The sequence below is a fragment of the Sphaeramia orbicularis genome, chromosome 9 (genome assembly GCF_902148855.1).
Source record: "Sphaeramia orbicularis chromosome 9, fSphaOr1.1, whole genome shotgun sequence".
Lineage (NCBI taxonomy): Eukaryota > Metazoa > Chordata > Actinopteri > Kurtiformes > Apogonidae > Sphaeramia > Sphaeramia orbicularis.
Window position 1 is genome coordinate 16,710,809 of NC_043965.1, and position 25,349 is coordinate 16,736,157.

Genomic DNA, 25,349 nt, shown 5'->3' on the forward strand with positions numbered 1-25,349 from the left:
CCTAAACTGCAAAACTGGTGACTGGACAAAACGCAGACAACGTGGTTTCTTTGCCTGTCAGAGTAAGGAGTAAGTATCGGAGTTTGCAAGTCTTTATCCATTTAGAACAGGGGTGTCAAACATACGACCAGTGGGCCAAAACCAGCCCGCCAAAGTGTTGAATCCGGCCCGGGGGAGGAATTTGTGAAATGCAAAAACTACACTAAAGATATTAACAATCAGTGGTGTCAAAATCATTTTAGTTCAGGTTCCACATACAGACGAATTTGATCTCAAGTGGATCAGACCAGTGAAATATGATCATAATAACCAACAAATAATGACAACTACACATTTTTCTCTTTGTTTCAGTGTAAAAAAAAGGAAAGTAACATGACAATGTTTACATTTACAAACTATACTTTCACCTGAACAAATATGAACAACATGAAATGTCCAAAGAGAATTAAGTGCAATTTTAATATCATGTTAATGTTTCTCACATTTTTGTTTGTTTTTAGCTTACCAGCCAATAGGCTGTAAGCTATTGTCGTCATGTGGCCTCCGGCATTGTCGTCTGTCACAAAAATTTCAATCGTCTTCTTCTCCAAAACTACAATTCTGATTGACTTCAAACCTGGTATACAGCTTCTTTATGATGATGTCAACAAAAGTTAGTGAAATTATTTGGATCCGGCTCTGATTCTGGATTTGGTGCGACTTTGAAAAATTTCCCCATTATAAGAGATAGGAAGTGCCGGTAAGCTACAGGGCCATTGGTCCTATTTTTATGCATGTTTTTGTTCTTGTTATTGCTTAATTTGATCTTGACTGTTGGTTTTGTTTTGGGTTTTTTAGTTCATTTTGTTCAAGTTTCTCAAAGTTTGCTTATTTTTGCAAAAGCTTTCCTCTTGTTATTCTTTATTTTGTTCATATTTGTTGTTTTATTGTTAATTTTTTTTCCTGATAATTGTATTCAAGTTTCTCAGATTTCTCAAAATTACTAAAAGTTTTGTGTATTTGTAGATAAACTGAGACAGAATATTATTAAAATTAAAACAGTTTGTAGATGTAAACATTTTTATCACGTAATTTTATTTCTTTCATTCTTAAACAGAAAAATAAGGAGTTGACATTATTGATAGGTTATTATTCTTTTTTTATGCTGTTTTCTTTGACTGGTCCGGCCCACTTGAGATCACATTGTATGTGTATGTGGTCCCTGAACTAAAATGAGTTTGACACCCATGATTTAGAAGATGGATCCAGACGTGTAACAGTAGTATCAACATATTCTAACGGAACAGAGCCGAAAAACGAAGCCGAAAATTGGCTGATTCTCACCAGGATGAAATCAGTCTGGTAAGTGGACAGCATAAAGACGGAGACGTGCTGCTGGGCCAGTGGGGCGATGACCGACTTGGCGATTTTGGTGACGCCCACGGCCTGTGAGCTGCTGGAGGCGTTACCATTGGAGACAACGTTGAGCCCCAGCCAGATGGAGCTTTCCACCTGGAGGTGTTCTGAAGGCTTGAGCTCTGAATGGGGATTGAGAGGAAGACAGAAGTGTGTTCAGTGAGCCTGTGGCCATACAGTATGTGCAGTATGCATGACGGTATGCTGTTGTGTAAACACTTCAAGTAAGCAGTGATTTACTCCTTTGGAAGTCAAATGTGAATGGAGCTCTGTTCAGGCCTGGCACTGACACAAAGTTATAAAGATCAGATCATGAGGGACAGATTTGAGTATATTCACACTTCCCACCAATGCATCTGCACAGCAAGGTGATTATCGTTAACGAAAACTAACGAAATGACAAAAACTAGAATTGAAAAAAACATTGCTAACTGAGATAAATAAACACTATAATTAAAAGAAAAAACGACAACTAGCTAAAACTGTATTGTGTGCTTACAAAAACTAACTAAAACGTATTTAACTAACGTAATTATGGATAAAATTCCCTTAGTTTTTGTCTTTATCAATGTCGGATTGATATGAAATTGATTTATTTCGCTTGAGCAATTTTAGCTGGCGGCATTTCATGGTCCGTCACTTCTTCTCGTTTAGAGTTTACTTCTTGTCCCCACTCTAGCTGGCAACATGGAGATTAAAGTTGGGAGAAAGCAGCAGAGCCCTGTACGGGACTTCTTTGAAAACAACGGCGAGGAAGATAAAAGATATGAAAAAATCTAAAACTAAACTAAAACTAAGCATTTAGAAAAAAAGACGAAAACTAATAAAAGCCAGCAAACTTGCTCTAAAAACTAATTAAAACAAACTGAATAAGAGAAAAAAAAGTCAAAACTAAACTACAATGAAAAATCCAAAACTATAATAACTTTGCGCCACAGGTCTCAATTAACCTGTAACTTGCTATATGTAAACACTAAAAGAGTGTATTAGTTTAAAACATACACAAGCATAACTGTCATTTCCAAAAGACACTGTTGTACATCACAAATAAAGAAACTTTCTGAAAAGTAAATGAAGAATGACAGAACGTTTTACTGCCTTTTCACCTTTGCTAATGTTAGCTATGTGGCAAAAATATTAACCATATTGCTTAACTCTTTAAGACCTAAAACTATTCTTGTGGTGGCCTCTAAAGGATTTTATCTCCATATTTAACCTTTTCTGAGACATTTAACACCATTTATTATGTCATCGTCTGAAAATCAGGTATTTGTAGAAGCTCATAAAAGCTCAAAAAACAAAAACAACAAAAACTGAAGAATTACTGAGCCCCTGATAGCCAACAGGCCAAACAACACATCTGGTTTAACATGACCAAATCCAGAATTAAAAAACAAATGTGTACAGCTTGCTTGGTAAAAATTTCGCCTCCATTTATTGAGTAAAATTCTGTTAATGTGAAACAAAAATGAAGGTTCTTGATTAAATTCCCAAACAAAATGGATTACTTAACAAAACATCATAGTATTTGTTTGCTAATTAGCTAAATGCTAGCTAAGAATTTAGGCTAACTAGGCTAGTTAGGCTAGTTGCTTTCTTTGTGGAACTTAATTATTTGGCTCAATCCATCTCAAAAAAGGTGGCAATTTCACATGTTAAACCACCTCAAATGCAAATTTAATGTTAACACTGGGTCATATTTTGTTGCTATAGCCTTAAATTTAAGCCATGGCAACTTTGACCATTTGTTTCTATGGGTTCTCTTGCTTGAAAGCTGCTTTTAGTGTTTTAGATGTTACCTTCAGGAGCTCAAAACATGTAATTATACTTTTTTTTCTCTTTTGTTCAGACAAGATATAGTATTTTAGATGTTACCTGCTTAAAAAACTATACCTTGTCTAAACAAAAGAAAAAAGAAAAGTATAATTACATAAACAGAAGACAAAATGAATGTCATTATCCATCTTAAAACATGCTTCTACATCTCAGTTGGATTATGGGACATGCAAATATTCTGTTTTCTCACTTGGAGAAAAAGGTGGCAGAGCATTATTCTGGTGCACGCAGACAGTTTTTCAGACATTTTTAAAACAATATGTCATTGGCACAAATGCAGTAGACATCTGTCAAGTATGTGTGGGAGATTTTTGCTGCGTATCTACTCCTTTATCTCATTTATCCCTTTTCATTTTGAGTATAACTGTCATTGCAGACACTATATATTTTATGATCAAAGGTGTGCCATGGAATATAATAACGAGGGGGAAAGAGTATTTGAGGAGATGTCAGATACAGGATTGAGCTGATTCTGCAAACTATTTCAGTTCAAGGCCATGAAAACAATGCTGTCTTGTGAATTTTAAAAAATGTATCTGACATGGGCCTCCAAGGTTATGACAAGAATGTGTTCACAAACAGAAAAATCATACATTGTAAGCACATAAAGGACTTCCTAGAAATAATGCTTCAGGAGGGGTATGTGATCACAAGACTGTTCAGCTATTTTGTTAAAACGACGATGCGGCAGAAGACCTGATCCGATCTGGCCCCGGTAAAAAATAAATAAATAAATAAATAAATAAATTCTCCCATATACATCGTCTTTCATTACTGATGATAAATTCCAAAATTGATAAAATAATGTAACCACCTCCAAACATGATCGGACTGTATTCATTCAAGTCTGCTACATATAACTTGGATGTCTAAAAGAATAAGAGCTCTAAGTGTTTTTATACCCGTACAACTCTACATTAATGGTTTCAGGGAAGACTTATTTTTTTTATTTTATTTTTTTTATTTATCTTTTTATGAGCAATGTAACAGTACATACAAAGGAGCAGAATTACAGCGCATTCATTATACATTGCCTTTTACTTCATTTTTCCCCATGCCCAATCCAACACCAAGGCCCTCCGAGAAGGGGCAACAGCAGAAACAAGAACATCATAACAGTCTCTGAGCAGTAGAAAATCAAATAAGTACAAGCAGTATCAAATCTGTGATGTACACGAATATTAACTGAGCTAATGGAAATAGAAGAAAATAAAAATAAATAAATAAATAAATAAACTAGAAGCACTCGGAGAGCGCAGACCTCCGCCAAGGCTGATCAGTGGCCCCCCCCCGTGGGCCCCCCCACCCCCGATCACCACCAAAATTTAATCATTTCTTCCTTATCCCATTTCCAACAAACCCTGAAAATTTCATCAAAATCTGTCCATAACTTTTTGAGTTATGTTGCACACTAACGGACAGACAAACAGACAAACAAACAAACCCTGGCAAAAACATAACCTCCTTGGCGGAGGTAATAAAAGTCATAGCTTGTAGATACCTGTGTTTACTTTTAAATATTAGACATTACCTAGATCTATCAAATGTGACAATAATTGGTAGACAGAACAAATTACGACAAAAAACAACAATACCTAAATAATAATAAAATAGAGTAGGGTGGAGGTGTGAGAGATCAATCTGAAGGCAGCGTTTGTAAAGACTGAAAGTAATCTAAAAAAGATTGCCATTTACTAAAGAATTTAGTTGAGGAGCTTTGTAGTGAGAGTCAAATCTTTTCTAATTTAAGAAAAAACATAACATCTCTAAGCCAAAATGAAATAGACGGGGGTTTAGGAGACTTCCACAAAAATAAGATACATCGTCTTGGAAGGAGGGATGTAAAAGCTATTATATCAGACTCTATTTGGTTAAAACAGGAGTCTACAGGGAAGATTTTTTCCTACTCGTCCTCTTAATTCAAAAGGAACATGTTTCATTGTTCCTCAGAAACACATTTAAAATGATGGCGTAAACACAACAACACAGAAATAAATTCCCCAATGAGAAAGTGCAAAATGTGTTTGTTAAGCCTATTGGAAGGTAATGTGATTAATAAAACAGAACTGTGAAAAAGACTCAGACAGGACTACCGTCATAAGGCTCCACCAGTGAGGGTAACACAAGAGCCATATGGCAGACACTCTATACAGGGGCAGTCATGTAATAACTAGAAGAGAACACACATACAGTAATGATCTCAGAGGCAATACAGGTACACGTTGTCCTGTCCAACCAATGCACTTCATCACAAGTTTATGTGACAATGAAGTATCTTTAGGTTTGCAATAGTTTCAACTATGAGAGAGCTCTAAGTGATGACATCCTGTTGTTTCCCCTTTAGTATAATACACACTCAATTCCTCTTGCCCCATCTCCTATCGGTTCTGTCACTCTGAAGACCTAAAATGCCCCTGCTATTTATAACCCCACGGTAACTTAAGTCAAACTTCAACCCAGGAGGAGCCCACAGTACTTACTCCTCCTTAACATACTCGGCTGCAACATGTGACCTGATGGACATGTCATAAGGAATGCAATCTTACCTTGACATGTAATGTGCTTTTTAGAGGAATCCTACAATTTGTCACAAAAGCAGCGTATGATGTTCGTCACCAATTTTTCATCAGATCTGTAAAACCCGAGTCATAGCCTAAGTATCATGAATCCATTAGTCTTTCCGTGATTACGCACCTGAATCAGTTCCTTCACTGTGAACAACTTCGAAGTGTACTCCATCATAAGCAAGTCCGTTTGTTTACATACCAAACCGATATGTCACTCGAGCTTCTTCAGAAATTTTGTCACGAAGTGCATTGTGGGAATGGGGAATTCCACATTGCCGCAGTATGGCCGCAGCAGCAACAAACACGCAAACTGCTTCATTGCTTCTTCCTGCTGTGGCTGCGTGGAATTCCGAAAAGGCCTGAGTGATGGTTTGGTTTCGGTTTTGTATGTAAACAAACGGACTTCCTTGTGATGGAGTACACTTCGAGGTGGTTCACTGTGAAGGAAGTTATTCAGGTGCATAATCAAGGAAAGACTAATGGATTCGTGATACTTAGGCTATGACTCGGGTTTTACAGATTTGATGAAAAGCTAGTGACAAACACCATTCGCTGCTTTAAATAAGTGACAGAGCTATTTGAACTTTTATACTTCTTTCATTTAAATTTTTGCATGAAGTTCAGTTTTGTTGTGTTTAAAGTGATTCTCTAATTCATGAGAACTTCAAGGCTTTGGTTTGTCCACCTTATGACCTGCAGATGTTTTGTCTTTTACAGCCGCAGGAAATACAAGTCACATTTGCAGTTTGTTTTCATATGTTTTCATTCAGTTTGCAACAAAAAAATAGCTGCAAATATGTCATGCAAAAAACAAACAAACAAACAAACAAACAAAAAAACTGTCATAGATACATTCAGAAAAAATGTATGAAAATGATTCTGAGTGAAATCCATATACTGCACTTTGTCAGTAAGTTGCTGGTAGTTGCAGACTTCTGATCATGCAATAAGCCTGCAAGGAGGAGTGGATGTGTATCGCATTTCTTCAAGCAATTGCCAAAAAACTGCAGTGAATGCATTTTTTTTTTAAATGGAGCTGCAGGTCCATAATTATGCCACAATGCAGCCTAAGCCCCCAGAGACCTGTTTGTTATATACATAGCCTGGCCCAATAAAAGAGTCCCCACCTGGATTTAACCAAGCTAATAGGCAAAATCCTTCACTGGATAATTACTGGAGAGATTAATAGGTTTTAGCTGCAACAAATGCTTCTCATTTCTTTAACATCCATCAGTTTGATACAGAGCATAAACATTGGACTGTGTGTCAATGGACAAAGGTCATGTGGTCTGATGAGTCCAGACTGACCCTGTACCAGTGATGGGTGCATCAGCGTGAGAAGAGAGGCGGATGAAGTGACTACCCATCATGCCTAGTGCCTGCAGTACAAGCCTGTGGGTGCAGTGTTATGATGTGGGGTTGATTCAGTTGATCAGGTCTCGGATCAGTAGTAACATTACGCGTCTATAAAATGAGGTCAGTTGAACCTGAATTTACTAAATGACCAGGTCTGAACATGCATAGATTTTTTTTCTTCTCTGATGACACACATTTTCCAAGATGACACAACCAGGATTCATCAGGATCAGATTGTGAAAGAGTGACTCAGGAGTGTGAGAGATAAACCCCACTGTGAATCTTTGGGATGTGATTGAAAAGTTACACAGTAACCCGACTCTCCATCTTCTATACAAGATATTGTTAAAAAAAATACCCTGGATAGAAATAAATGGGACATTTATTGTGATATTGTATAAATGATGCTGCAGCAAATACATCCTGTAATAAAATTTTAAGGCAGTCCAGCAAAATAATGTGTATATGTCTTTTTCTGGGCTGTTTTACATCAGGTGGAAAAAAAAAAAATCTTGAGATTCAACTTAGGCTACAACCTAGACAGTGCACTGTCATAGGATCTTTTTTTTTTTTCCTTACCACCTACTGGGAGCACATATGTAAGGTGGAGTTAAAAGTCAGAGTTCAAACAAAGTGTTGTTTTTTTGCTTGTGCATGCTGATTCTGAGCCAAAATGCAAGGGCAGGACATTTCACTCAAAAAACAAGAGCAGAAAGGAAACTGGCAGCCACAAGGGAAACAGGTGTCTGACAAGGACAAACAAAAAGATGGAAGAAAGAGATGACGAGGTGATGATTGTAGGAGATGTGCCCTCAAATAAGTCGATGTGATCCCTTTTCATCTTCAAAAGGAGGCTGTGAAGTATCTCGGTTCACTTAAAACATGACTGAATGAAGTCTACCTCCAGCAAGTCTTATTTTCTCGTGTGCCTTTCAAAGCGCCACTGTTCTGGTTGGCATAATTTGTCACAGACAGCCCCTTGTGGCACCGCTACACCAGCTTTCACCTCTTAAAATAGGCACTCAGTAAGAAGGAGAGCAAAAGAGATGGAGCACCCACAGGCGATATATGCCTTTACCAGTGTGTACAAGGACTACATAAAAATGTTTGGTTGGAGGAAAGGACTTAAAAATGGTCACTGATGGTTATATCGTTGACTGTGGCTCCAAAACTGAAGTCAGCCACAGAAGGATGCAGTGTTAATGTTTAATAATCAACCATAAAGATAGAAAGACCTTTCAATTATTGATCAGTACATTTAGAAAAATATTTAAAAGTTTAATATGCATATGCTCATATCCTCAAATTTGCAGTGGAGTCTGCCGTGGAGTCTGAGTTGTGTTTGAAGTGAGTGAGGCATTTAGGGCATTTTCAGACCGAGTATCCGGATTTGTGCTGTACCTGGATACAATAACACCTTCCCCTCAGATGTTACGTTCACAAGCACAAACCGCGGCCCGTAGTTGGCTTCGTTGTACCCTGTCCGAATAATTTAACCTAAGAGGGCTCATTTTTGCAGAGGAATTGTGACTTGTGTAGCTTTAATTTTACAAATTATGGTTGTGTAACCTACTGCATGAGGTCCACAAAGGGAACAAGGAAGGAAGGAAGTAACATTAGAGGGGTAAAACAACAGTCCTTTGCCGTTCCTATTCAGCCGTGGTTAGCTTTAACAATAGTTTTTTCTGTACGTTCAGTGTGTTTGAGCAGTTTGAGCTTTAATAAAACTACACAGTGTATTAAATGATGGAAATGTGGAAGCTGCATGAGGAGATCATTTTTACATTTGTTGTGGATGGGGGTGACACGATGTGATGATCCTTGAAAACTAATATGATATGACTGATGAAAGATGTGCTTGTGTGCACAAGGGCGTTTTACCTTTGAATCCCTCCTCGTCAAGGACGACCGTGTAGTTCTCTGGTGTCTCCGTCAGACTGAAAAACTTACATCTGAAAGAGAAGTGGTAGAAATGAAGAGAAGGCATGTGGTGTAAAATTGAGAAAACATAAAAGGCAGCAGATAAGAATGTGAAGGACGGGGAAAGAGAGTGGGAAAACGGAGTTCATATTCATTTCCAACCACCAGAAAGGGGTCTTATTTTCATAATGGAGTTAGTGGGAATCGTCTAAATGAGGTTCTGTGAACTCAGGAGGAGTTCAGGACTGACTGTCACTCAATTAGCACCGACTCAAGTGAAGTACTATGCCAGAATTACTGCTTTGTCCACAGCAAATGATGGGTAACATTGCAAACTAGGCCACTGATTCACTGAGCCACTATGCTGTATTCAAGGAAAACTGTACGATGAGGAATGCCACACGTCTAACATCTCTACAGCACAATCTGTAAACCCTACCTTCTCCCATCTAAAAAAAAGAGCCATTTGGGTTAAATATTTCATAAGACAGTACAGTTTTGCTCACTGTTATAGTCCTTAGAGGTTAAAAATTTACCGAAAGGACAGGAAGATTACCGGCTCTCCTGGAATGTTTCTTTGTTTTTACAAGACGGTCACAGAACCTTTAAATTCCTAGATTACCATCTACTGTACATTCTCCATTTGGAAAGCTATTCTTCAGGCTTTGGGCCAAGATCATTTGCTTTCAAAGGCTGTTCTTCAGTTTGGCCACACTGTTGAGTTCTGTTGAATGTTGTCTTTGTGAAATACTGAATAAAGGGAGCGAGGGCGGGGGGGGGGAGGAAAAATATCTAGGATCGCTTGAGGACAGAACTGAGCAGTGATGTCCAATTTTTTTTTTTTCTCTTTATCAAAAGGAGTATATAAATGTGAAAACAAGTTTTATTCTACATCCAAATTTTATTAGTCTTTTGTAGTTTAACACTGAAAACACGCCAAGTGGAACAGTACTGAAGCGGAATTTGGGTTGTAGACAGAGAGTGTTGGTTAGTGTCTAACTCAGGAGATGAACATTAGGTCAGTCTTAAATGAGTCACTGTTTGTGGGACAGTGAACGCTAGATTACATTTTTATAGAAACCAAAATAAAACAAGCACATTAAACTATCACTATCAGCCTTGTGCAGCAACGAAAGTCAAATTAATTTAGATTTTTCTCTGATTATTAAACACAAACTTAAAGAAAGGGTTTCCTGCAATAGTTGAGGATGGAAAAATAGAAAGCATAATGCTAAAGCTAGAGGTGTCACAATTTTAGCTGACTACTTCATTTCTGCTATAAGCTTAATGAGAAGGAACACACAGAAAAAGAGAAGTCATTAAAAGCAGCAGCGCTAGATAGTTTCTTCCCTAGTGTCATCAAAATTTCCAAAATTACCTTTCAGCATATCGTCATTCGAGTGGTCTGAGACCAAATTTAAGAAGTGTACCCCTACCTGATATCAAGTCATTCATTAATTATATTCATGCTTTATTTTGGACTGAGAACAGGGAGCTACAGAAGGACGTGTTTTATCAAAGTGTGGCATTTTTTCATCAGATTTCAGCTCAGACTACATTGAATTAGTGAATAAAGAACCAATGACATTACCCATTCATTTCTAAACTGTGTTGAGACCACTAGTTTGTGATTTTGCCCTCAGCGTATAAGCTTTATATTTGGACAAAAAGGCAGAACTACAAGAGTCTAAGAGGTTTCATCTCTGACTCATGACTTGTCTAATATTGTGAAAGAATGTAATTTTACAGGTTTATTAATGGAACCAATAAGCACAACTATGCTAGAGTGTGTGTTTTTTTTTGTTTTTTTTTTTTAAAAATGGGTTATATAAGTGTCATACAGACTTGCCCACTAAAACCTGACATGGCAGACTTATAAGCCTCTACTTCTGCTCAACATGAAATCTAAGTAATAGGACTATAACGTCACTTGTCAGAGGTTCCAAAAAAATGTATGAGACTGGAATGAACCCTGGCCAAAAAAAAACTGACTTTATATTTTTAATATAGTAGTATATTTAGAGAAAAGTTCAAGATAAGTCTAAGGGAATCAGGACTTTCTGTAGCCAAACCCAGGCCAACAGTGGTATTACAACTTCATGATATTAACAGTTAGGGGTGTAAGAAAATATCGGTTCTGTAATGTATCGCAATATTTAATTTCACAACACTGTATCGATATTAAAAAGTACTGTATCAATATTTTAAGGTATTATTCAAATGCAGATATTGTGGAGGTTTATTTTTGTTTTTCTTTTTTCTTTATATTTTCTTTATTATTATTTAACACTCTTATTAAATAATGGTAGTTCCTTTGTTGGGATTGCACAAAAATAATGTTATGATGTTAGTTATGAACTAATAGAATATGAACATTTGAAGAGGATCTTAAACTGTAATGTCTGTAAAACATCATTTAAGGTTTAACACAGGAACATTTTGTGATATAGCATTAGATCCTGCTCTGATCAAATAACAATGTTTTTAGTATTTGTGCATATTTCTGGTGTAATTTAATTCTTCAAGGAAATAGTCTTTTAAAAAAAAGAAACAAACAAAAAATTGCCCTTTTAACAGTATCATGATATATCGTGATATATCGTATCATATGGCCAGATTCTTGCCAATACACACCCCTAACCACAGTCTGAGGGCCTTACCCCTTGTTTGCTTGCTGCCCCTTTAGAAGAGCACAAGTCAACAGTTGAATGAAAACGATTAACATGGTTATCCAAAATCCTCAAAGCTAGCCCAGACCTGCCATAAGGTGAATATGTGACAGCTGTGACAGACCAACCTAAAACATGCCAAAGATGACCTTTACCCTTGGACAGCTTTACTGAGTGGTTCATTTCATGTTACAGAGAGACTACGGAGATTGTCGACAGGCAGTACCTTATGCTTTCGCTGCTTTCTTTTAAAAGGAAGTACTTCACATTCCTGTTTTCTTAAAATGTCTCGTTGGAAATAGACCTTCCTCCTCCCAAACTTATCAGTCAGCTGAGGCTATTACAGCCGTCCCCTTAAAGGCCTGACTCGGCAAAAAGTAATCCCTGCCATGAGATGGGACAATCAGCCCACAGAGAGACAAAGAGAGAGAACAGCGTAGTACTAACTACCAGCTGTGAGAGCAGGCTGAGCCACGCATTGTGTTATAATACCCGGCTCATTTCCTATTGACCCCTCACCTTCGCCCTGCTCGCTGTTTCCTGCAGGTACTGTACGCTAAGGACCCGCAGGCAACAGGCAACAGTCAGGTGCGGAGGGTCATCATTAAATGTGGTGTGTTTTCTGAGGAGGCGCTGAAAGATCCATGATATGTACTGTGTGTTTGATGCAGCGAAAACATGCGCTTGTTTGGTTTCCTGTTTGTCAAGTGCAGATCAGGGAGATACACCTCAGCTAAGCATCCGCTCAAATACTGAAAGTCAGAGGAAGACTGTTTACCTTTAATCACTGATGAAATAGATTTCATAAGAACAATGACACAAACAGGGATATGTTAATGCAGCATATTGCAATTCAAGTGGTGTGAGAGAACATGAGACTTCTACAGATGCTTTTTGCCCCTGTTTGCCCTTGCAGAAAATCTACCAGTGACAGCTGCTCGTCTTTCAGACAGGGGAAGCTCATTGTTGGCTTGCATAAAAAAGTGGTCAAGTTATTTAAACATAAATTCGGCCCTCCATTCCTTTTTAAGAAAATGGTGAGTGACCTTATCGTACCAAGTAAACAAGAAAACTTTGAAATTATGTTAAATTGAAACAAGGAAGTACAATGAGTGTGTTTTATTTACAGTGCAAGAAATTAACAAGTAATTTTGTAGTGGTTTCTCTCTCGATTTCACAGCAGAATGTGCGACGGTATTAAACTGAACTCTGTCAAGTGAAGGAGTAGATCTCAAAATAGCTGTCAATCAAATGGGATTCAGCCTTTCGACTGATCCTCCAATCAGCATGTGGAATCCCGGCGTCCAGCCTGGCTGAGCTCTGCCCACAGCTCCATTCACCCCCAGAGACGGCGGGCATCCGGGGGCGGGACAACATCGTGGCATTTATCCAATTACCATCCAGTTCTGAGGCAATGAAAAAAACTGTTCCAATCAGTCCCACTGAAGTGCATGGACGCCGGGCTTCTACAGGCAAATGCACTGACCATAGATGGTATGAGAAAACAGCGCAACGGGAATGTATGAGAAGTGAACATTGAGTCCGTTGATTTGTAATAAAGCTGATTCGGAACAAACTCGTCTGTGAGATGAACGTGTTCTAACACATTTGTAGTCAATGAAATGTCAACACAACCGTACATATTTAACCATTTAATTTTCGTAATTTTAGGGGAAGCAGAGCTTCCCTTGTAGTCTATGAGAAATCGCCACTGAAATCTATCCTATAATGCAGATTTTTACTATACATGAGATGGATGCAATTCTACTGCTCTATTCCATGTCTCAAGGTCACTTTTCCATAACAGCAAAAAAAATGACATTGGTGATCTGCATTTATATACAGTCTTTAGATTTGGACAAAGATGACAGAGCTGCAAATGGAAGCTTGAGCATTTCAAAATTCTGGCATTTTCCCCCCATGTTTTCAGATGCTGCAGCTTTAACTGAGAACGATACCATTACTGGTCCACCTCTGTGCATGAGTTTAAGTTTCATAAAGCATGACAACATAAAGAAGAAGAGACGCAAAACAACTAGACCAGACATTGAGCCTGTTTACATGCACACCAATACTCCAATTTCTGGAGTTATCAGATTATTTAAGTGACTGTATAAACAGGATAATGGCAGGTATTGATTATGAGAAATTGGATTAACACACCTGGATTTCTCCCCAATACTCTGATGTCTTCCTGCATGTATAGAGGTTAATCTGACTCATTTCATTCTTTTTACATCTGCGCATGTCTAAACACAATTAAAATCGTAGCAAACAGAAGTGACATATTCAAACATGAGCAGAAGATGATAACAGGAATTTTAATTCTACCATCATTACGTACATAAATACTTCAAAAGAAATCCGATAATAGACTGGATTGTCTAAACCAGGGTTTTTCGATTATCGCATTTTTTAAGCGCATGTAAATGTGTTAGATCTGATTATTACAATTATCCGATTAATTCACAGGTATCAGACTTTGTAAAAAGGCTCAATGAAGCAACAGGCAGCAAGGGAGCGTCTGAGGGAAGATGAAAACCAAGTACAGTGGAGTTTGGACTTTGATCCAGTTACACAAAGAAAATAGGTGGAAGTGGCTGCGAGTGAGAGAGGGGTGGTGGAGCTGTGGTGGTGCGTCTGCAACTGATGCTACAGCTGAGGAAACATGATAAGACCAAAACAAACTGATGTTGTTACGAGTGGCAGACGTAAGCCTCCAGCTATGTCAGCACCATCACCTCCAGTGAACAAATGAACCATATGCTACCTTTGCAGCTTCCTATGAACTGATCTTCAGCTTTCTCACGGGTTCCTATTTTCTCAGAACAATAGAAAAAAAGTTTTGTTTTTTTTTCCTTGAAATTTATGCCTGTTAATATACATGGGACAGGGGGCATCCTTCTGTAAACTAGCAGACTGAGAGCCCCCACCTTGACAGATTACTGACACAGACAAGTGGAAAACTCCCCACTGGGTTTCTGCTTCAACTGAGGCATTGTTCAGAACCATGCTCTCGTTAGTGAACCACAGAGGAGAAGAAAAGAGGACTGTGTGGAGCCCGCAGGCTGCATCCACTGTATACAGAAAGTAGGAATGGACGCTCCTCAGACTAGTTTTGTAAGTTTTTGAGCTTTGCTGCACTGTAAAAACAAAGTTCAAAATAGTCCCAAAGGTTGGTTTGTGGGAAATTAATCTTCTCAGACATGTTTAGTCACTAGAAGAGCAATCTGCTTTTAAGAAACAATACAAAACTTTCTGCAAAAAACCAAAAAGATCAAGATAAATTTAACCAGTAACAAAGCTTTGTAAAACTTCCTTTCCCAAACTTGGGATCGGGATCCAAAATCAGTTATTATCCAAATACAATCCATGATAAACTATGATACATGGACTCACTTTCCTAACTCAAACAGAAGAACAGCCTCATTACACTGGTCTGTTTGGCTGTGTGGGCCTTTTGCACTTCTCACAAACCTGGACATGAAAATGTAATCAGACATCAGTTTGACAGTGGATAAAGTGAAAAATGTAGACCTCACCATGATTGGTATGAACCTCTGGAAGACACCAAATCTATCTCTAAGGGGATGAGCTGAAAACATCTTATGCCGCGTTTCCACTACGTGGAACCGGCTCGACTCGGTATTCCTGGAGACCGTTTCCATTACAGCACACTACTGACTTTACAGTACCTGGACGTCATAGCGATGCAGTGCATTATTTCCGTGTCATCTGCTCAGAGAGTTGCTGAAAACTCGCTCGTTGCGTGTTGTCTCATCTGAATTTTTACGTCAGCCACCAAAGACTGAATCTCCTCGACCGACCATGGTGTAGTTTTGGGCTGTTATCATGTGGATTAATGCACTGCTATATTTACTGTCCACTTCCGCATCTGTTTTTTGTAAAACGGCGGGTCACAGAGAAAACTATCTGACCAATCAGTGGTCTGCAGTATTATATGTCACCGTTTAGTATCGTTTGGAACCTCGGTGGAGGTGATACCAAAAAACTAGTACCGGGTACCAGATTCCAGGTCCTTTTTCGTAATGGAAATGCAAAAAGGCCGAGTCAAGTCGGGTCGAGCCGGTGCCACGCAGTTGAAACGTGACATTAGAAACCCTGATGAATGAGGGCCAGGCCATATATCTAAGTAATTTACTTAATTTGAGGTTTTTCTTACTAAAAATTGTGAAAACTACCTCAAATCACAAACTGGAAGCTATTTCTCTAGAGACGTGTCTTTCTCAACAAACTTTAAAATGCAATCTCTTTTTCTTTCTTTGTAAGTATTGATTGTGAATGTGATTCTCTAGCTGTATATGGAAATAGCTTTAGTTAAGGCAAAATCTTTCATTCATCTTCTGAAGTACTTTTTCTCCAAGGGGGTCGTGGGGGTGCTGTCTATCCCAGCTGCATTTCAGGTGAAGGTGGGGTTCACCCTAGATGTGTTGCCAGTTCATTGCAGAGCTGACATATAGACAAAGACAACCAATCACCCTCACATTCACACCTTTACGGGCAATTTAGCTAAACCAATTAGCCTATTAGAGCATCTTTGGACAGTGGGAAGCCAGAATACCCACAGAGAACCTACGCAAACAGAAAAGTGCTCCCTGTGGAAATTTTTTCACTGTATCACTTAGGTCTCCAATGAGTTAAAACAACAGTTTGCATAACATCCCATCATAAACCACTTTTCATATTCCAGTGGCTAAGAAATCTCGCTAAGCAAAATATGCTAAACACATACAATTTATATTCAAGAATATCTGATGTCTTAGTAGCGTGGGTGATTTTGGAAGAGTAATTCACCTTCCTACAGTGTGGTAAAAGACTTGCTTCTAGAGATGATTACCTGTTTAAAATTCTACTCAGGATTGCTTTTCTAAACACTTTGTAGCTCGCATTCTCCAGGAGTTGTTCTCTAATGAATACCAGGGGCCTGGAAGAGGGAGAGATGGCGAGACGAACCCAGGCAATCAGGCTTGTTTTGCTGCCGATTGTTTTGAGTTGCCTCGAATCAAGTCTTCTCCACCACTCCCCATTGTGTGCTGCTGCTCGAGTTTGACCAGAGAAAATAAAAGCAACCCCCGTCACAGAAAAAGAACAGGAAAAACGAAGCACACACACACAAAAAAAAGAACATCCACACGGCGTATTATGATGACATAACCTCAACGAATGCACGACAAGACCCTGAATAGCGAAACAGGCCTGTTTTTTTGTTTTTTGCAAGGAAGTGGAGCCTGCATGCTGTTCTAGTTCATTTATGGATACTTTGTTTTATTTCAAACCACTGAGACCGGCACCGAGTGTGAAAATATAATGATTTCTCATCAGATTTAGTAGTGACTATAAATCTGGACATAATAATAATATTAGGCCTATTATTAATAAAAATAATACTCTGTTGGCTTTTGCTGCAGAAATACTGAAGAGCTTCCTGTACATCTGCCCATTACTCAAAGTGACAACTTATTTACTTAGCATAGAGGTTTTTCAGATGGCGCAAGGCGTCATGACACATTGTGTTTGGTATGGACTTGTCAAAACTTACTGTAGTCTTGCCTAATACACCGAGACTGCAGATGCAGCCAAGCGTGAACAAATATGAAGCATCTGACAAATGACTGAGACCCTACGTACCGCACTATTACTGCTAAATGTGTCACAGGTAGGGCATCTGCAGAGACTCCCTTTCATCAGATTTGTTAGATATTACCGAGCATCCAGAAACGTCTTGTCATTCTGAACCTCGTGTAAACAACCACAAAGTAAATCTCATCTTCATCAGTGAGTCAGTAACAATGCAGCATGTTCATGCCAACATCTAGAAATACTGGTTTGCTGGTGGTATAATGTAATGCCACAGGGACGCAGTGTAGATACAGGCAAGAAAACTGCTAGATTATGGGACGGCACAGAGTTTTCCTTAACATTATAGACCAGAAGCTCCACCCCTTCCACTGTGCCTCATGGGACCTAACTTTGGAAAACATCTCAATAGCAGTAAATGACAAGAGACAAATAATTTTCCGATATCATTTGAATATTGTCACCATTTATGTATATGTTTAGAAACTGGAAAGATAATTTTATGAGCCAAAAAAGGTGCAGTTTGTGGTAAAAGACAGTACAGACACATCTAGTTTTGTATTACACAGCTTAATGGACTGCATGCTTTAACACACAAGATACAAGTCACCAACAAAAAAAAACATAAGTTTGGAAAATTTCAACTCAGTCTTTGAGAGAGAGATGTAAAAGTATTAAAAGAGATGAAAAATCACTCCATTTTGGTCATGTTGAAGCTGCAGAGAGATCTTCGGTGGCTCTGAACAGATCCAGGAAAAAGACAGTTATGATGGGGTGTAGGGCCGAGTCTTTATATTTACATATTTTCACAGTCTGATTTTTATCACAAACTGAGACTTTCTTGACTTGTAAAAGTTTCATTTCAACATACAGTTATTGATCATATGCGTACATGATGACATGGAGCACAACCGGAAGGAACGGGACTAGGTACCAAAGTTTTTACACAACCCCTAAAGAATCAGGAACTCTGGAGAAAAAAAGAAACAGGGTTGACACATTTTTCTTAACAAATTGCATGTTGACTTCATTAATGAGCAGATGTGTTGAGTAATTGTTTGAGCTATTTTCTGAATATTACAATAACAGAAGTTCAAAAGTGCAAAAAATACTAAAACACAAAACAGAAACTAGGTTTGTGTAACCACTCCTTAAGTCTAGGAAAAATATGCAGTAGGAGATCAGAGGTGGCTCCATTTTATTATCAGGCCTGATGTCAGCTACATGATGCAATATATGTAGGACATTACTGCAAATGCCAGCACTTGAATTATGAAATACAAAGAATACATTGAAGAGCACAAAGTTGTTCAACAAAGGTACCAGGGAACATAGATACGCTCCCCTAGACACTGGGGACAAAGGTACCAGGGAACATAGATACGCTCCCCTAGGCACTGGGGAACATAGAAATGCTCCCCTAGACACTGGGGACAAAGGTACCAGGGAACATAGATACACTATCCTAGGTACTGGGGCAAATAGGTACTGGAGAACACAGATACACTCCCCTAGGCACTGGGGAAGATAGGTACCAGGGAACATAGATATGCTCCCCTAGACACTGGGGAACATAGGTACCAGGGAACATATAGATACATTCTCCTAGACACTGGGGACAAAGGTATCAGGGAACATAGATATGCTCCCCTAGGCACTGGGGACCATAGGTACCAGGGAACATAGATACACTCTCCTAGGTACTGGGGAACATAGGCACCAGGGAACATAGATGTGCTCCCCTAGGCACCGGGGAACATAGGTACCAGGGAACATGGATACACTCCCCTAAACACTGAGGAACATAGGTACCAGGGAACATGGATACGCTCCCCTAGACACTGAGGAGCATAGGTATCAGAGAACATGGATACGCTCCCCTAGACACTGAGGAACATAGGTACTAGGGAACATGGATACGCTCCCCTAGACACTGAGGAACATAGGTACTAGGGAACATGGATACGCTCCCCTAGACACTGAGGAACATAGGTACCAGGGAGCATGGATACACTCCCCTAAACACTGAAGAACATAGGTACCAGGGAACATGGATACGCTCCCCTAGACACTGAGGAACATAGGTACCAGGGAACATATATACACTCCCCTAGACACTGAGGAGCATAGGTACTAGGGAACATGGATACGCTCCCCTAGACACTGAGGAACATAGGTACCAGAGAACATGGATACGCTCCCCTAGACACTGAGGAACATAGGTACCAGGGAACATATATACACTCCCCTAAACACTGAGGAGCATAGGTACTAGGGAACATGGATACGCTCCCCTAGACACTGAGGAGCATAGGTACCAGAGAACATGGATACGCTCCCCTAGACACTGAGGAACATAGGTACTAGGGAACATGGATACGCTCCCCTTGACACTGAGGAACATAGGTACCAGGGAGCATGGATACACTCCCCTAAACACTGAAGAACATAGGTACCAGGGAACATGGATATGCTCCCCTAGACACTGAGGAACATAGGTACCAGGGAACATATATACACTCCCCTAGACACTGAGGAGCATAGGTACTAGGGAACATGGATACGCTCCCCTAGACACTGAGGAACATAGGTACCAGAGAACATGGATACGCTCCCCTAGACACTGAGGAACATAGGTACCAGGGAACATAGATATGCTCCCCTAGACACTGGGGACAAAGGTCTGCTCCCACTTGTACACAGTTGTTTACCTGTTACAGTAACACTACCTAACCTGGCCGTATAGACCAACCCTATGCCTGGTAAACCACCTATTGAATGGCTCTTCTGTCTCCTTCCTCATTTCTGGACATCAGATATCACCAAGCACAAAGGCCACAAGAGAAGGAAAATCCTGTGTGCCATCTGATCACGGCTCACAGTCTCATGTGATATGTGAGCAGCAGCAGCCGAGCCACTGTTCAGCCTTCATGCAGTTACTGAGGAGAAGCGGAAGACAGATGTTCAGCTTTACTCCTGGTCATGTATATGTGGGGCAGCCACAGCAATAAACAATTACATAACAATGGGAGGATATCCAGGGATTAAGGGAAAACAGGTTCTAATGCCAGTGTGAGATCTGGACAGCTTTGTGAGCTGGGTTCTGGCTTTGAGTCAACAGGGTCAAGTGTCAGGGTAGTGGGGGAGGCAAGAGGGTCCCAAGACAGTGAGCAACATCGGAGCCCTGAGCTGGGCACAAAAAAAAATAGATTAATAAATCACAATATTTATGGCAATATAATTCTGTACTGCCATATATATATATATATATATATATATATATATATATATTTTTTTTTTTTTTTAGTGTTTTTTGCATTTGTTTTTTTTTCCAATGTCGGCTAAAACACAACATGTTTGAGTATTTTGTTAATTTACTTAAGAATAATTGTAAAGTTATGTCCAAAAACAATACTTTAAAACCAAAACAACAGTCATTTTATTTCAGTTTTTCTTGCTCCACTTTAAGTATTGTTTTCTGGTTGCATTACATCATTTTTGCTTATGTTATATAGTTTTCACTTTACTGTGTTTTTTTTTTTTCATCTGGTCTTTTACATACTATATCTGTAATATGTTATATTATTTTGTCTTATCAGGTGATTTTATGTTATTTTCATTTCATGTCTTTTAGATCATCCTCTTTTTCCATTCACATATTTTTATCTTAAACGTTTTTTGTTTTTTTTTCATTGTGTTGCATGACTTATACTTTAGATATATTTTAATGCATATTTGGAAATTTCACATCAGAAAATGAAAACTTTCAGAATTCCAACTAAAAGGTTTTTTTGCTCTTTTTTTCTTTGTTTTTGTAGCATAAAATGTAAGTGCACACAGAGGAAATGGAAACCCTCTTTTTCAATACATTCTGGTATAGTGAACACTAAAACCACATGATCAATCACCTGTCTTTTTAGATATTCCAATAAACATGTGGTACAACAGGAGTTCCTTTGACTCACCCACAAAAAAACATAATGATCTGCTTTTTCGGTTTTCTGTATTAAACTCATGTAACCTACAGTGCCCCCACTGGCAGCACAACACAGTCTAGATTAGGGGTCACCAACCCTGGTCCTCAAGAGCTACTATCCTGCATGTTTTAGACGTATCCCTCTTCAACACACTTGACAGTTGTTATCAGGCTTCTGCAGATCTTGATGATAGGCTTATCATTTAAATCAGGTGTATTGGAAGAGGGAAACATCTAAAACATGCAGGATAGTAGCTCTCAAGGACCAGGGTTTGTGACCCCTAGCCTAGAGTATTCACTCCAGACCAGTTTATGGAAATGCACATTATTATTGTGTGACATTTCCAAAGTTAGCTTCAGGTTTCTTTCATATTTTATTGAAATATAGCTATTTTCTTACATTGCCGTTATGTGATATATTTAGAGGACATTCTGTTTTATCATTTACACAATTTTTTGTGTTTTCTACATAACTTAACATGACAAGTAACTATCTTGTTACTTGGTTTTTCAATCATTCACTCCAGACCAGTTTATGGATATGCACATTATTATTGTGTGATAGTTAGCTTCAGGTTTCTTTTATATGTTATTGAAATATAGCTATTTTCTTACATTGTCTTTAAGTGATACACTTTAGAGCTGCAACCGATTAATCGACTAGGGGCTTGAAGTCAATACAAAAAGTCCCGATTCGATTAATCGACTCGAATTGATTGAAGGGAGATATTCTATTGCAGTTTTCTTGAATTGAAGCTTCTTTGTGCGTCACACTAAGCATCCGTGTGAAACACAACAGTGGAATCAATGTTTAACAGCAGAGAAATGAAGGAAAAGGAAACAAAGTTTTGATTCAGAAGAATTGTGATTGAATGATTTTTTTGGATCACTTTGAGTTGCAGTTCTAATACACTGGGTTACAGAAAAATGTTTTTTGCAAGTTGTCTAGGTTTTTTCAACTGAATTAGCACCATTTTGCACCGCTAAATCCAAAAATGACATCTGTTTTTCGCAATCAGGTCAGGTTTTTTTGCTAATTTGATTTTGAAAAATTTGATCTTCTCACAAAATACAATAATTAATACCAAAATAAGATTGGTAAGCACACTTTATGAAACTTGTGACTTGATTCCTGTTAGGTACAATGGTGTATTCAGCGCAGATGTAGCAGAATACGTCAGGCTTATTTTTGCAAGATCTTCTAGTCGAAGCCATTTCATTCACCTGTAATATTAAAAAAAACATTAATCATAAATTGGCAAAAGTAAAATCTTCAGAACTCGTTTATTGCAAGAAATATGAAAGAATATTGTATCATATGATGTATCATAAATGTAAGCAAAAATGTTAAAAAGCCAATATGTAGCATAGTTCAGAAAGTTGACCTGATTGAGCAAAATTAATGTGATTTTTGGATTCAGCACACCAAAATTATCCTAAATCACCTCAAAAAACTTCAACAATTAATTTGTTGTTGACCAGTGATATATTTTGAGGACATCCTGTTGTATTATCTATGTAATTTCTGTGTTTTATACTTAACTTCAAATGACAACTATCTTGGTTTTTCAATCAGGACTAAAAATGAGCTGACATATTTATAAATATTAACTGATCTGAGTATTATCATAACAACATGTATCACCAACTACACACCCCTTTGTTTTTAGCCATTTGATTCCATGTGATTCCTATATTCAGGCAACATATAAAGCTACAAAAATATCACAACAGAGACAATGCAAGTCTACAGCTTTAAGAGCATATTGTGTTCACTGTCAGTTTTTAGTATCGGATAACCAACTACCATGGTTTGTTACAGCCTCATTCATTGCAGTGTCAGTCATGGAGGCAGAGCAGGCGTGTGTAGGACATGTACAGACAAACACCCAGTGGGAAAAAGAAGCTGTGGAGGTTACCCCACATATCCGACACCCTTCTTCCATGTCTCCTTACCGTGTCCTGTTCCGGAGAAATATCAGTTTGATGAGGGGGTGTGTGAAATGCACGAGCCCACTCTTGGATATGCTGGTCACTCTCAGCCTGTGGTCCAATATGTGTAAGTCCATACTGTCGGTGCACGCGGCGGAAGACAAACCCCCGTTTTTTGTTTGTGTTTTTTTTTTTTTTTTTTTTTTTTTAGCTTAACGACAGCATTCACACGTTCCACACGGGCCTGGATGCGGAGCTCCGCCGATGTCTACAAAGCACAGCCGCGTCCCGCTGAGCCTAGCCTCACCAGACGAAAAAAAACATCCGACCGACGCAATCCGAACACGGCCCCGCTCCAGTGCTGTATATTCAAATCCCAGGCACGGCCCCTGAACGTGACACGCCCCCAACTCTTAAAGATACAGGGGGATGATGGTGACGTCCGGCACGTGCAGGACGGAAACGGGAAAAGGGGCGTGGGGAAGTAGGGAGTTGGGGTCCACGAGACCAGCATCCGGATGTCTTCAGTATACTGTAAATATGTAAAAAAAAAAAAAAAAAAAAAAGCCAGAAAACTTTATATTAGTTTATCTAAGTCAGGGGTCTCAAACTCCTTTTCCTCTCAAAGTCATTTTCTTTCAGGGGCCACATTCAGGGGGATGATGGTGACGTTCGGTACGTGCAGGACGGAGACGGGGAAAAGGGGCGTAGGGAAGTGGGGAGTTGGGGTGCACGAGACCAGCATCCGGATGTCTTCAGTATATTGTAAATATGTAAAAAAAAAAAAAAAAAAAAAAAAAGCCAGAAAACTTTATTTTAGTTTATCTAAGTCAGGGGTCTCAAACTCAATTTCTTTCAGGGGCCACAGTCAGGGGGATGATGGTGACGTCCGGCACGTGCAGGATGGAGACGGGGAAAAGGGGCGTGGGGAAGTGGGGAGTTGGGGTCCACGAGACCAGCATCCGGATGTCTTCAGCATATTGTAAATATGTTAAAAAAAAAAAAAATGCCATAAAACTTTATTTTAGTTTATCTAAGTCAGGGGTCTCAAACTGATTTTCTTTCAGGGGCCACATTCAGCCCAATTTGATCTCAAGTGGCCCGGACCACTAAAATAATAGCCTCATAACCAAGGTTATTATCGTTAACGAAAACTAAGGAAAAGGATAGGCAAAAAAATAAGCTTTTGCTTCTAGTCTATTCCTTTTTTGGGTTTTATGTTTATTACGATTATTGTACTAAGTGCAATGATTGATGTACAAACCAAAATAAATTTATTCATCCATCTTGAACCTTTAACTTCATATCTCCATAAATAAACAATAAACACTCCTTGTTGTCTACAATAAATTGTACTATTATCATATATGTTGATATCTGGGTCTATATGTTTATCGTTTCTTTTTCGTATTTTGCTTTTATTTTGTTTTTATTATTTAACAGAGAGAAAACTGCTTGCGTAGAATTTCTTGTATGTGTTTAGTACTTAGCGAAAAAAGCTGATTCTGATCCAGATAATGGAGAAAAAAAAAAAATTGCCTTAAAACTTGGACTATCACAGAATAATGAGAAACTGTCAAATAATAACATTAAGATATTTTCTCAAAATAATATCTTGAACATGTAACTTCATATCTCCAAAAAGAAGTTAGCTCTCCCATATAATATAATATAATATAATATAATATAATATAATATAATATAATATAATATAATATATAGGGGTAGAGAGACAGAGTGCTTTTCTTGCATTTTTAATTTTTTCATTACATTTTGTATTTATCATTTACTAGAGATAACAACTCTAGCAAACAATTCCATGTATGTGTTTACTAAATAAAGCTCAAAATAATGACATTCTCTCCTAAATTAAAAATTTATCATCGCAAGATAATGATAAACTTCCTCAAAACAGAGATAATATATTAATATTTTGACCTACACCTCAGTATTTCCTTATTTTTGATAAAAGTTTCTCATAATCTTGAGTTTGTCATCATTTTGCTCCAAAGGATCTTACTTTCTCTCATTATTGTGACAGAACTGGACCATAATAAATTATCGATGCCACTGTATGAGAATACTACGAATCCTGCATTT

The 25,349-nt window shown here is 38.5% G+C and overlaps 1 protein-coding gene across 3 annotated transcripts in view; it reads right to left on the reverse strand.

Annotated features, from left to right (window-relative positions):
- Positions 1-23,595, reverse strand: part of castor1 (cytosolic arginine sensor for mTORC1 subunit 1) — a 39,905-nt gene extending 16,310 nt beyond the window's left edge. Inside the window, exons 1-4 of one of the 3 annotated variants that reach the window (XM_030144326.1) lie at positions 23,459-23,595; positions 23,274-23,426; positions 9,036-9,106; positions 1,324-1,517 (exon numbers count right to left, since the gene is read on the reverse strand). In XM_030144326.1, the coding sequence (XP_030000186.1) occupies positions 1,324-1,517; positions 9,036-9,106; positions 23,274-23,386 (378 nt within the window). In that variant the 5' untranslated portion in view covers positions 23,387-23,426; positions 23,459-23,595. Of the gene's footprint in view, positions 1-1,323; positions 1,518-9,035; positions 9,107-23,273; positions 23,427-23,451 lie in introns of all 3 variants that reach the window. The other 2 variants (XM_030144327.1, XM_030144325.1) reach the window with 2 other exon arrangements.
- Positions 23,596-25,349: the final 1,754 nt, after the last annotated feature.